The sequence below is a fragment of the Jaculus jaculus genome, chromosome 9 (genome assembly GCF_020740685.1).
Source record: "Jaculus jaculus isolate mJacJac1 chromosome 9, mJacJac1.mat.Y.cur, whole genome shotgun sequence".
NCBI classification, from domain to species: domain Eukaryota; kingdom Metazoa; phylum Chordata; class Mammalia; order Rodentia; family Dipodidae; genus Jaculus; species Jaculus jaculus.
The window spans coordinates 33764177-33778426 of record NC_059110.1 but is presented as its reverse complement, the minus strand read 5'-3'; the positions used below and the strand labels follow the sequence as shown (position 1 = coordinate 33778426).

Here is a 14250-nt window from a genome sequence, read left to right as displayed (position 1 = left end):
CGCGTGCGCGCACACACACACACACACACACACACACACATTCTTTGGCTTGCCCAGGCAAAGAATGCGTAAGAAGGGGCTCATTTGTAAAGAGATGGCTCACAGGGTAAGCACTTGCAATTCAAGCATAAGGACCTGATTTCAGACCCTCAGAACAGATGTAAAAGCCAGGCCTGGAGTATCATCCCTGTAATCCTTGGGCTGGGGAGGTGGAGCCAGAGGATCCCTGAAGCTCTCTCACAAGCTGGTCTACTGTATTGATGAGTCCCAGGTTCACTGACAGACCCTGTCTCAAAACAATTACGTGATGAGGGAAGACATCTGGCATCAACCTCTGGCTTCTATACATACGAGGACATGTGTCCATGTGCACACACATACCCAGGTGCCCAAATACCTATAAACATGTATACACACACATTCATGAACACCAGAGACATACCTGTATAAAATAAAGTAATAAAAAATAAAAAATTTGTAAGGCAATTGAAAGGTAGATATTTACTTAAAATTTTAGGAAGGCTTATCTTTATTGTATTTGAGATCTATGATTTCATATATATTCAGAAGCACATTTAAAAAATTTATTTATTCATTTGATACAGAGAGAGAGAATTGGCACGCCAGGGCCTCTAGCCACTGTAAATGAACTCCAGATGCTTGTGCCCCCTTGTGCATCTGGCTTACCTGGGTTCTGGAGAATCGAACTGGGATCCTTTGGCTTTGTAGGCAAACGCCTTAACTGCTAAGCCATCTCTCCAGCCCCAAATATTTACACCTTTAAAATATATTAAACTAAATATAAGTTTAGAGATGTATCTTATAGGGAGAACACTTATTTAGCATGTGCAGGGACCTGGGCCTGATCACCCGCATGCTAACAATCCCCACCCTAAATATAATACATAGTTTCTGTTGCATGAGCCACCATCTATTGAAGTAGAGATAGTAGTTGTTCAGAATAAAAGGAGAAACTGTAATTCAGGTAATGCTATTTGTCAACATTTTTTTCCTTACAAATTATAGAAATACTGTTATACATTTAATACCATTTGAATAAACTTGGAATGGCAGAATCTATGAGTGATGTTTTCTTCATGGTGGCTCAAGTCAGTATGGATACTTAGTAAATACTATTTGATTGTAGATAATCTGTGTATCATGTAGTCACATATGTGTATGAATATGAATACATGCAAATTATCTTATGAGTGTACTTGGTGTCTCATCAGTTGACGGCAGATTGCACCCCAATCTCAGTGAGGTTTGGCTGGGGCTAAGGGAGGGAAGGAGAATGTCTGTCTTCATAGGATGTCTTCTTTTTGCCTCCTTATCCATTTTTTTCTCTCATTACCAGGTTTGACTCACCTCCTATGCTCTTATTTTCTCTGGATGGATTCAGGGCAGAATATTTACACACTTGGGGTGGACTTCTTCCTGTTATTAGCAAACTAAGTGAGTAACTTCAGAGTTGACTATGGAGTGTCACGACTTTGGTGATAGAGGAGGAAGGCAGTCCTGTTTGGAAAAGTACTGGCCAAACCCGACTTCTCCTCCAGATTCCTCCATTGCCACATGTTGAGCCTGGAGCCAGGGCTCTAGTGTTAATAGTGTGGCCACTCGGACGCTGCCCTGTAGATACCTCTAAAATAATGCACTTAAGGTTTTAACACTTCACCATTTTTACACATACTTGTTCTTTCTTATAATTTTGCGTTATTGTGTGTAAAACTATCTTATATAATTCTTTCTGATTACTCATGTTAGAAATAGGATTTGAGGTCTGGGGAGATGACTTAGGAGTTAAGTTGCTTGTCTGCAAAGCCCAAAGACTCAGGTTTGAGTCAGGACCCATGTAAGACAGATGCATGTGATGACACATGCGTCTGGAGTCCATTTGCAGTGGCTGAAGGCCCTGGTACACCCATTCTCTCTCTCTCTCTCTCTCTCTCTCTCTCTCTCTCTCTCTCTCTCTCCCCCTCTTTCTCTCTCAAATAAATAAAACTTAAAATATATTTTAATTAAAATGCAATTTGAAAAGCTGAAGGTTTTGAAAGCAATAAACTACTTGCATAGACTACTAGTACTGTTCTTATCATTTAGGTAAAATTGAATTCTTGTTTTAAAATACATTTTTATTTATTTATTTGAGAGAGAGAGGGAGAGGGAGAGAATGGGCACACCAGGGCCTCTAGCTGCTGCAGATAAAGTCTGGACATGTCCACCACCTTGTGCATCTGGCTTAATGTGTCCTGGGGAATCGAACTTGGGACCTTTGGCTTGGCAGGCAAACATTATAACCAATAAGCAATCTCTCCAGCCTGAATTCTTTTTTAATTTCATGGGTTTTTTGTGTGTTGTATTTTTGAGTCAAGGTCTCCGGTAACCCAGGCTGGCCTTGAATTAACCCGTTATTTAGTGGAGGATGTTCTTGAACTCATGACCTTTCTACCTCCATCTCCTCAGCACTAGAATTACAAGCATGTGCCATCATACCTACCTTCAATTTATTTTGCATAATCAGAGATTTCATTGAATGGCTGTTTTTCAATTTACTGATGGAACAGTGGGATAATTTTTATATTGAAGCCAAAATGTTAAATCACATTAATAACCCAGCAGGGTGGATGTCAGTTGGCTCGTTACTATGGAAAGGGAGCAGATCCTGTACTGATGTCAAGACTCTGGACCTCTGCTGTCACTGTTCAATATTGAAGTAGTTACTACTGGACCGGTGGAAATAGTTAAATACAGTTATTTTAATGTTTTCTGGAATTCTAAAGTGTTTCCAAGACTTGAGTATATGAGGTTGTTTTTAACATTAAAATTACTCCCAATAAATGTATGTATGTATGCGTGCATGTATGTATGTGTGTGTGTGTCTTCATTTAAAACTTTGAGTTTTTCATTTCTATCAGGAGGAAAATAGATTTTTGCAAAGTAGTCATTTGGCATAAAAACAGCTTTGCATGGAGAAAGCTCTGCCATTCCTAGCAAGTCGTAGGCTTTGAGGGTTTTACCAGCCCTTTGTTACTGTCCTAAGGAGACTCTCCATGGTACCATACATGGCATCCTGAGTTCAAAGTTAAGGAGCTTCAGGTACGCACATGCAAAGCTTAAGGAAAAAAATCAAAGTAGAGATAGCTTTAGTATATCACTGGATACCTGGAGGACGGTTTCTGGTACCGAGCCTTTAGGAAGGCCGTGAAGAATGGAGACTCATGCGGCACTGTGGAGAATTGAAATCCTGAAAACTTAGCTATACCATCCAGGCCCAGAAGTAGAGGCTGTGGGAGAGGAGAAAGACACCAGGTTGCACCAGAACCTCGTCTGCCAAGCATATTTGACCTCCACACTTGGCCTGACTTGAAACCAAATGATGCGTCCTGGGTTGGCTGGTTCTGGCTGTGTGGCCTGGGACGTGGCCATCCAGCTGCTTCTGGGTGTTAGCTATTGAACACTGACGGCAGAGGTCCACTAACTTCTCTCAGCTGGTTGCAATTTACATATTTACCTGCCATTGCAGACTGTTCCTCTTACTCGCTCTTGTGATTTAGATCTTTAAGCACTAAGATCTTATAAGCGTCAAGTGTTACTACAACTTGTCCATGTAGAGCTTAATGTTTTAGATCAACATAGAAGTACTTGGCTTAATTATTTTAATTTTTCAGTAAGAAAAAGTCACTTTAACACTACATGTGTAGTCATAGTGTTGCTCTATAATTCATTCTGAATTCTTTGGCATTACATCTCCTCTGGAATAATGAGTTTATATTTTTAAGTTAGATTGCTTTAGAACTAAAGCTAAATGAGGAAGATGTGCTTGACAACAATGTTAATCTTTTTTTTTTTTTTCTGTTTAGAAAACTGTGGGACATATACTAAGAACATGAGACCAGTGTATCCTACCAAAACCTTCCCCAACCACTACAGCATCGTGACAGTAAGCACTTCATCTCCACTAGTGTGTGTTCACAAGAGGGTGTGTTAGGAGGAGGGTGTAATCAACATGTGTGTCAAGAGAATAATTCAATTCCAGATCAAAACAAAAGAGCTCATTCTATAATATGAGACAAAAGTCTGCATTTCTTCTGTTTTAGGGGCTTTATCCAGAATCCCATGGCATCATTGACAACAAAATGTATGATCCAAAAATGAATGCTTCTTTTTCACTGAAAAGTAAAGAGAAATTTAATCCTGAATGGTACAAAGGAGTGCCAGTAAGTTCCCTGTTTGTTCTAGCTACTGAAAAAGTTTATTATTCTTATTTTTATCTGAGTGGGAAAAAAAAAACATTTAGTGGAGCTTTTAATAACTTATTTTATACCCTGTGCCTTGGATGTTATTTTGTAAATGTAGGTGAATGTTGACATTAACAATATCGGCTTGTATGACTATAAAATAGCAATTTATTTGGGAGATGGGTTTTGGTTGTGGCATTTTTTCTTCCTTAATCTTCTTTATTGTCATAAAAGCATGTAGTAATATTTTAGGGTGATTGTTTTCATAAAAAATCATTTCTTTTTTTTGTTTGTTTGTTTTGGTTTTCCTAGGTAGGGTCTCACTGTAGCTCAGGGCTGACCCGGAATTCATTATGTTGTCTCAGAGTGGCCTTAAATTCACAGTGATCCCTCTACCTCTGCCTCCTGAGTGTTGGGATTGAAGGCGGGCATCACCATGTCTGACTTAAAATATTTTTATTTATTTATTTATGAGCAGAGAGAAAGAGTAGGGGATTCCAGGTGAACTTCAGATGCATACACCATTTTATGCAGCTGGCTTTAGAAGGGTACTGGACAATTAAACCCAGAATAGCAGGAATTGCAGGGAAGTGCCTTTAACCACTGAACTATCTCCTCAGCTCATGTTTTTATTAAATATTATTTTAATTGTATATATTTATGGGGTACAATGATAATTTGACATATATATCCATGCATATATATATATATATATATATATATATATATATACACATCTAATATTATGATAAAATCCAAGTAGATAATATTTTTAACTCCTTAAATGTTAAAAATTTAAATAACACAAAGTAATGATAGAGAGATAGAAATACTAACTGCCTTGATTTGGTCAGTACATTTCATATACATGTATTGAAATATTACACTGTATCTCATAAATATATGCAGCTCTTATTAGTAAAGAATTTGGGTTTGTACAAACCTACTTTGTTTATGAACCTTGATTTCATTTACATGCATGGGTATTTGTAAGGTGGCTCTAACAAATATGTTATTTATTTATTTATTAGAGCAAGAGAGGCAGCTACAGAGAGAGGATGGGTGTGTCAGGACCTGTAGCCACTGCAAACAAATTCCAGACTCATGTGCCACTTTGTACATCTGGCTTTAGGTGGGCACTGGGGAATCAAACACTGCACCTTAGGCTTTGCAGACAAGCATCTTAACTGCCGAGCCATCTCTCCAGTCCCATAGAATGCTATGTTTTGATTATAATTCAGATGTGTTCTCCTTTTTACTTTTTGGTAAATTTCCAGAATAATTATACAAAGTCTATTTCAATAACCTTGCTATTACTCTTAGAAGGAAAAAGTACATCATGTTTAACTTGTAGGGTATGAATTAAGGTTTTATTGCTGACATTTACAGCTGTGTGACTTTCAAGTCTTTCTTTGTCCGTTTCTTTCAGGTCTGCACTGTAGAGAATATTGTGTCTCTTGGTGTTGTTCTGAAGATTAAGTTGCTACCTAGCTCAGGATGCTTTTAGGAATACTATTTAGAACTGTGATGGGCAGTAAAGACTGCTTATTCAATGTGAATTACATAAGCAAAACTGTGAATAAAGACATAAAGATTTGAAAATTTTTCTTTCAAGAAAAACCTTTTTTTTTTTTTTAAAAGAGCTACAACTCTAGAAGTTTTAGGAATTGACAGCTGGCTCATGTCTATCTCTTTTAGTTTCACTTGGTTTAGTTTATTTAAATGTGTTTCCTCCAGAAACATGATTGTTGTGGTCTAGTTGCTGGAGCATATTGGCCTTTAAAACACTAGCACCTGTGAGGAATGAATTGTGGTTGCTTGAGTGCACACCTTTCCTATGAGGTGAAAGTTGGTATCATTACCTAATGTTTCTTCATTCCCTTCCCTAGATTTGGGTCACAGCTAAATATCAGCAGCTCAGGTCTGCCACCTTTTTCTGGCCTGGATCAGATGTGGAAATTGATGGAATTCTCCCAGACATTTACAAAGTGTATAATGGGTAGGTACAGGTGAACTTTTCCAGTGGTTGTACTGTGAAAGAGCTCATTTTTCTCTTGACTATTTTTTTTTTGTTGTTGGTTTTTCGAGGTAGGGTCTCACTCTAGCCCAGGCTGACCTGGAATTCACTATGGAGTCTCAGGGAGGCCTCGGACTCACGGCAATCCCCCTACCTCTGCCTCCTGAGTTCTGGGATTAAAGGTGTGCGCCACCATGCCCAGCTTTCTTTCTTTCTTTCTTTCTTTCTTTCTTTCTTTCTTTCTTTCTTTCTTTCTTTCTTTCTTTCTTTCTTTCTTTCTTTCTTTCTCTTTTTTTTTGATTGAAATAGGATCTTATTAGCCTAGCCTGGTCTTGACTTACTGTATAACTGAGGATGACTTGAGCTGCTTATCCCCCTGCTGCCAGCTCCTGACTGCTGTCATTACAGATGTGTGCTACCACACTTGGTTTATGAAGTGCAGGGGATTGAACCCAGGGCCTCACACATGCTAGGCAGGTACTGTACCAACTGAGTTACATCTCCAGCCCATAGGAAGAGTTTATTTAGTTGATTTTAGCAAGAGCTCCAAAATAATCTTATACTTTTGAAATCTGTTTTGGAAAATCAGTATAATATATCTGAGGACAACAGACAGAAAATAAAAATCACAAACCCAAGGCAAGAAAAGGGCAGCCGTTTCTTTGACAAGCATACACCGCATGTGTCAAGTATGGTTTTCCCATCCTGCTCCTAGTCATTTGCAGTGGCTTTCATCCCACAGATGGGATTGAGGAGGTCAAGCACTACGTTAGTGTGGGAGACATTCAGTGGCTGGTGAGGAAGGGCTCTGGCTTGTCAAGGTCTAGTAGGAACAACATTACTTGTCCCTGGGGCTGGGCAGCTGTGTAAACAAAATCCATGCCCCAAGGAAGCCAGAACGGGCTCTATTGCAGAAATGTCACCTAGAGAGCTGTCATTTGTGCTTCTGGTGTCCACTTCCCAAGTGCATTGAGTCATCAGCGAGTGTACCTTTGGGAGGTACCCGTCATCAAGGACGTGAACACACCGGCTCTTCATGTGATGGGCAACAACAGTGGCCAGATGCAAGGATGACAGCCTCAAAAATAAGTAAATAAATAAATAAACAAGCACTTTTTAAAACTCAGTCACAACATTTACTTGTTCAAAAGTTTGTTTTATTGCAAGTGAAACTCTTTTTTGGAGGTGAGTTGGGGCAGATTCTTGCTATATAGGCCAGCTTGGACTGAGACTGTAATTCTTCTGCCTCAGCTTTCTAAGTACTAGGATTGCAAGCATTTGCCATCCAGCCCAGGTCAAACAAAACTCTCATAAACATAGAAAACAGCAGATGCATTGACTTTCTTCTGTATCGTTTAATACTATTTCCAATCAGAAACATATACCTATCTTTGAATACAGACAATTAGGGTTGGAGAGATGGCATAGTGGTTCAGGTGCTTGTCTGCAGAGCCTAAGGACCCAGGTTTGATTCCCCAGAACCCATGTAAGCCAGATGCACAAGATGGCACATGTGTCTGGGGTTGGTTTGTAGTGGCTTCAGGCCCTGACGTTCTCTCTCTGTATCTCTTTTTCTTTTTTCTTTTTTTTTAGAAACTTTTATTTTTATCTATTTGAGAGAGAGAGAAAGAAACAGAGAGAGGGAAAGAGAGAATGGGTGCTCCAGGGACTCCTGCCACTGCAAACCAACTCCAGATGCATGAGCTCCCTTATGCATCTGGTTTACGTGGGTTCGGGCAATCAAACCGAGGTCCTTTGGCTTTACAGGCAAACACCTGAACCACTAAGCCATCTCTCCAGCCCCTGTATCTTTCTTTCTAATAAACAAATAAATAAAAATTTAAAAAACAAAAACAAATTATCATTAAAAATACAATGATCACAAATTTGTTTCATTTTTCTTAATTTTAATTATAGTTCGGTACCATTTGAAGAAAGGATTTTAGCTGTTCTTAAGTGGCTGCAGCTCCCTAGTGATGAAAGGTATGTAGTCAATCAGTTTCTCCTTTGTTTTATCAAAATCATATACTTCTTAAACATAGGCTACGATGAAACTTCACTGTCCATTAATGATGTCCTGTATCCAAATAGAGGCAGCTTTGTTTTGAAGAGTACTATACATGTAAATTATTTCTCAGCAAGTTCAATGATGTTACCGTAGTGCTATAGAGTTTTTTTTTTTCACTAGCTACTGTTGAATTATTCTTTCCATTCTGTTTTTCAATGTGTTCGTAAAATATTACATTTTGATACTGTTTGATTTAGACCACACTTTTACACTCTGTATTTAGAAGAACCAGATTCTTCAGGTCATTCATATGGACCCGTCAGCAGTGAAGTAAGTACATTTTCGTCAGTGATTACTTTGTCTTAAACCTGGTAACTAACTGAACCTCGCTTTTAAGGTGGCTTCTAGACCATTCTATAAGACACTATGAGTTCTTGAAAGAGTGAGTAGTAGACACAATTATACTAGAGTTGGGAGTTGTCTTCAGTGCTCCATTGAACTGTTGATTTTAATTCTGTATTTTCTTTTTTATTTTGACCAGGATCTCACATTGTAGCTCAGGCTGGTTTGTCTCACTCTGTAGTATAGGCTGATCTTAATCTCCTGGCAATTCTCCTACCTCAGGCTCCCAAGTGCTGTGATTATATGCATGAGCCACTGTACTTGGCAAAATTCTGTGTTTTCATTGCTAAATTCTTTATCCACTTTAGATACTTGAGTGCTTTATGAGAATAAATGGGAAAGACTTTAATTCTCTATAAAATTATAGGATAATGATCCACATACCAGAACCAGTCCCTCCTAATGCTTCTCTTCAAAAACATGTCTCTAACTCATTACCTGAATTCATACTATCATCTCTTGGACTCTGAAGCATGGGAGACTTTTGTCGTAAGTCAAGAAATAGGCAAATAATCATTCCTTCTTGAGTGAGTGCTAGGAAATTAGAGATAGGAAACTTGCTCACAGATTAAAGATGATAATTTTGATATCTTGTTTGACCTGCCATTCTTTCAGGAACTTAGCCAGGTGCAGACCATAGTTATAGTCCATGTACCGCTTTCAAACAACACAACTGCTTTCAGAGTTCATGCGATCTTGTCATTTATTTAACTTGGCACACAGGAAGCATTTATGCCCCAAATGACTTGAGCTTCTTTCTTTGTACTTCCAAGTTGGCTTTTCTCCTGATATTTGTTTTATCTGTGACCAAAGATATGAATAGAAATGAAAACTCAGGATGTGGGAATGAATACTGTTGGCCATGATAAAAGGGAGAAGAATTATTTCCAGGATGCTTGGTCTCGCTGTCTTTTGCATCCTGTGATTCTAAAGCATACGAGACTAGAAAACAGACTCTTTCATAGCAGCCAGGGCTTTACACACAAATTCATGTCAGTTCCTTGGCTCAGGTGGCCCAGGCTAGATAGTTGGTGAGTATTGAGGACTCTTCATCACAGGGTTCAAATGAAAGCCTTTTCTTATGAGCCCTGCTTTTGAGTAGCTCTGTTTGTGCTGTTTTGTCTAAGCACAGAATATTGCTAAATGCAATGTAAGAAGAAGGAAGGAGGACTGGGAAATGACCCAGTGGTTAAAGACCCTCCTTTGTAAAGCCTGCCACCCTGGGTTCAACTCCCAACCCCCAAGTAAAGCCAGATGTAAAGTGGGTCATTTATCTGCCATCCCAGTGCACTCAAGACAGTGGGAGGCAGAGCCAGGAGAAAGTGAAGCTCATGGGACCCACTCTTTTGCTGCTCCAAGAGACCCAGTCTCAGAGAAGTTGAAGAATACACAGCTCCTCTGGTTTCCAAATGTACTCTGTGACACTTGTGCGTGTATGTGTGCATGCTATATACACACACACATGCACGCATGTGTGTGCATGTGCGCTCACACACACACACACAAAGAAGGAATGGAGAGAGGGAAGAAAAAAATGGAGAATATGGAGAATGTAGGAAAGAATGAAGGGAGAGAAGAGCATACTCCTTTTGTTTTTTCATTCAACTTTAGATTGCCTAAACCACCTTCCCTTGATTTTCTGGACCCTGTATGTACCCTAGACTTGTCCCTCAAAGAAAGTAAATAGTGTTTTGTGTTGCTTTCACGTCAGACACAAGAAGGGAAAGGTCTGAGGAAACAGCTCCATTGGCAAACCTGAGGAACTGAGTTCAATCCTCAAAACCCAAGTGAAAAACAAAAAACTGGACGTGGTGGTGTCCACTTGTAGACTAATGCTGGGGACACGGAAACAGGGATATACCTGGGGTTCACTGGCCAGCCAGCTTAGCCTGTTTGGTAAGTTTCAGGCCAAGTGAAAGACCCTGTCTCAAAAGTGTGGGCAACACCTAGAAAACAATGCCTGAGGTTGACCTTCGGCCTGCATGTGTGTGCACACATAACTGCACTCTTATATAAACTTGCACACGCATGCACAGACACATGCCCACCTGCAAAAGAGAAGGGGAAAGGGAGAGAAACTGGCCCATCATGAATGCTGGTGTGCGATTGCACCCAGCAGGATGCAGAGCTGCAATGAACAATACTCAACACAGACCTCATACTATTGAAAACGATGTGTTCCTCATGATGCCTGTTCTCAGTGCTGAAGTCCCCACTCACTCTCCATTGACATCCTACTGATAATTCTACCTGAAAACCTCATTGTTACACATAATTTTGCACAGAGCAAAAGTTCTTGCTCTTCATATTCTTTTCACCAAAATCCACCTCCAATGGCCCACTGCGGCTGGCAGCCCCACCATGCCCTGCTTTGATTCTTTCCTTCAGTGAAGCCTCCTAGAGATGGCATTGTGAAGATGACTGCCCAACAATGCAGCCACGTCACGCTGGGTCCAACAGCCGTGCTCGTGACGACTGTCATGATTCAAACAGACAGACCGTGGGACTTTTCCTCCTTTCCCTCTGAGCACTGTCCGCTAAGCCACATGACTTTGGGTACAAGAAACATCTCTAATGGTCATTTTGTAATTGTTTGATTACCACATCTCATAAGTAAGTTTTAAGATCCGTGTCAGCTTTTCTGATTCATTAATGATTTTCCATAGTGCCTGCTTTTCTGCCACAAGCCCCAGTGTTTCAGATCACATTCATCAACTTATAAAGTCTTCACATTACTAACACCTCACAACCCACCTTATCTTAATATTTTAAAATGTCAATTCATGATGTCTGGCTGTCTTTCAGTGAATAAAAGACCACACTGAAGGAGCTTGTCTCATGTTAAAGTGAAATATACTGACTGCAAATGAAGATGAAACTGAGTTGATATATTACACGAAGCACTTGCAAAACTGCTCAAGAACTCCCCCCAGGTGGCTTTACAAGGAGAGAGGAAAAGAAATATGCCAAAAAGTAACTTACTCAAATCAGTAGAGTCTATGCCCTTGCAATTACATGCACATATCATATAGTTGGTATGGAAGTAAGTCTTCCATTCCTTAGAGTTCTTAATTAAACAAATATAACCATGAGGAAAATCACTTGAATAACTTCAACACTCTTGACAGTTAGGAAATATCACACACAGCCACCCATCTAAGGGATCAGAAAATTCAAGAAGAAATTGATGGTAAAAAATAAAATGGTAATTAAGAACGCATTGGTCACTGGACAGCCACTATAGCCTTGAGCTAGTATAATTTTGGCTGAAATTGTGTCTAGTCTGAGTATCAGCATTTGAATTTAGGAGAAGAGAAGATCATTGGATAAACTAATATCACCCTTATATGTATGGTGGAACAAATACAGAATTTGGATCCTTCCATTGTTAATAGCAGTGTTGGCCCAGTGTGAACTAGTTTATCATAGTTGCGCACATCAGACCTTTATCTTCCTCTCTCCTTTTCTCCCTTCCTCTTCCCTATGCTTTTAAGTAGAGATAGCTTCATGCAGAAATAGCCTTCCTTATGAATGCATCACACGAGGTTGTTTCCCATCTGCAGGTCATCAGAGCTCTGCAGAGGGTCGACAGCATGGTGGGCATGCTGATGGATGGTCTGAAAGAGCTGAACTTACATAAATGTCTGAACCTCATCCTCATTTCAGATCATGGTAATCTGAATACATCATCTACCCTTGGGCTGAATGGTCTCTTAAAAAGTTTACTTAATGATTTTTGTTTTCTTATATATATTTTATTAAGTAGAAACTTTGTATGGACACATCATGTGTTGGTACCATTCTCTTCCCTGTCTCCATTCCACTGAGGATCATCCTGACTTGATGATTTTTTTAAAAATTTCTTCTGAATGGTATAGGTAATACATTTTTTTAAAAAAAGTTTCTTGTGGAAATATTTTTTACCTTAAATATAAAGTATGAGTAAAACAGAGAATTCAAATAAACGTATGAATCTATCAACCATAATACATCTATCAACCATAATACATGTAACTTGTGATTTGGGAAAATTGTACACAAGGATTTAAATAGCTAATTTTTAAAATATAAAAATAGAGAGAGAGAGGGAGAGAAGAGAGAGAATGGGCACACCAGGGCCTCCAGCCACACAGATGAACTCCAGACGCATGCGCCACCATGTGCATCTGGGTTACATGGGACCTGGAGAATTGAACCTGGGTCCTTAAGCTTCACAGGCATATACCTTAAACACCAGGCCCCTAAATAGTTAAATTTTAAATTTTTATCTTATTTTAATTTGAAAGAGAAAGAGGCAGAGAGAGAAAGAGAGAATGGGCACATCAGGGCCTACAGCACTACAAACTAACTACAGATGTATGTGCCATCTTGTGTAGCTGGCTTACATGGGCCCTGGGGAATTGAACCTGGGTCCTTAGGCTTCACAGGCATGCAACTTAAACACTAGGCAATCTCTCCAGCCCTAAATAGTTAAATTTTTAAATTTTATTTTATTTTTATTTGAGAGAGAGAGAGAGAGAGAGAGAATGGGTACATCAGGGCCTCTAGCCCCTGCAAAAAACTCCAGACGTATGTGCCATCTTCTGTAGCTGGCTTACATGAGCGCTGAGGAATTGAACTTGGGTCCCTTAACTTTGTAGGCAAGTGTCTTAAGCCATTGCTCTAGCCCTAAATAGTTACAAACAATTTTCCAATGTTAAATTTTGTTAATAATTTTATTTTAAATTGAAACAGATTCTTCCACAACTTCTCAGTGCACTTTAGCATGACTTTGGAGTGAGTGAAATATTATTAGTGATAATACTTCATTTTCTCACAATGCCGTTTTAATGACATGTATTTACATTCAGCCTTGAGACTAGAGAAGTGCCAACTAATCAAGGAAGTAGAAAGTAGGCTCTTTCTGTTTGTTTTTGTTCTTATTGCTGGCTTTTGCTTCAGAAATAATTATTAAATCCTGTTTTTAGGAATAGTCCTAAGGTGTTACATGCTAAAAAGGACCCAGTTGTATAGGGACAATGGCACATATGCTACCAGTGCAATTACCCCTTCAACTGTAATAAGGCCTCCCTCTAGACAAGCACATGAGAAGGAACAACATATTAAACACTAAACTTTTGGGTGAGGGAAAGGGGAAAATGTATTGAAAAACATGATGTGGTGGCTATAGGGGAAATTTTATGTCTCCTCTGATATCCAGCTAATATAAGACTGAATTATACATATGTAATTAGTTAAATTTAGAAGTGAAAGAAGTTCTGATTTGTATATTAAATGCTTTAGCAAAGTTGCAATGTGGTCTGCAATTTCTTTTGTCCTAGGCATGGAGCAAGGCAGCTGTAAGAAGTATGTGTATCTGAATAAATACCTGGGGGATGTTAAAAATATTAAAGTTGTCTATGGACCTGCTGCTCGACTGAGACCCTCTGATGTTCCAGATAAATACTATTCATGTGAGTGTATATCTGTAACAACCGAAGATACGATTTTGTTAAGAATACTTTCACTGGGGCTGGGGAGATGGCTTAGTGGTTGTAGCGTAAGCTTGGGAATGTGTGTTCAGATTCCTACCAACCATGTAA

General features: G+C 39.3%; 1 protein-coding gene across 1 annotated transcript in view; it reads left to right on the top strand.

Annotated features, from left to right (window-relative positions):
• The window catches only part of Enpp1 (ectonucleotide pyrophosphatase/phosphodiesterase 1), a 77879-nt gene that overhangs the window by 41995 nt on the left and 21634 nt on the right, over positions 1-14250 (top strand). The window contains exons 6-13 of the mRNA XM_012951436.2: positions 1358-1455; positions 3864-3943; positions 4101-4220; positions 6131-6240; positions 8176-8241; positions 8524-8596; positions 12232-12340; positions 13990-14121. Coding sequence (XP_012806890.2) covers positions 1358-1455; positions 3864-3943; positions 4101-4220; positions 6131-6240; positions 8176-8241; positions 8524-8596; positions 12232-12340; positions 13990-14121 — 788 coding nt within the window. The remainder of the gene's footprint in view (positions 1-1357; positions 1456-3863; positions 3944-4100; positions 4221-6130; positions 6241-8175; positions 8242-8523; positions 8597-12231; positions 12341-13989; positions 14122-14250) is intronic.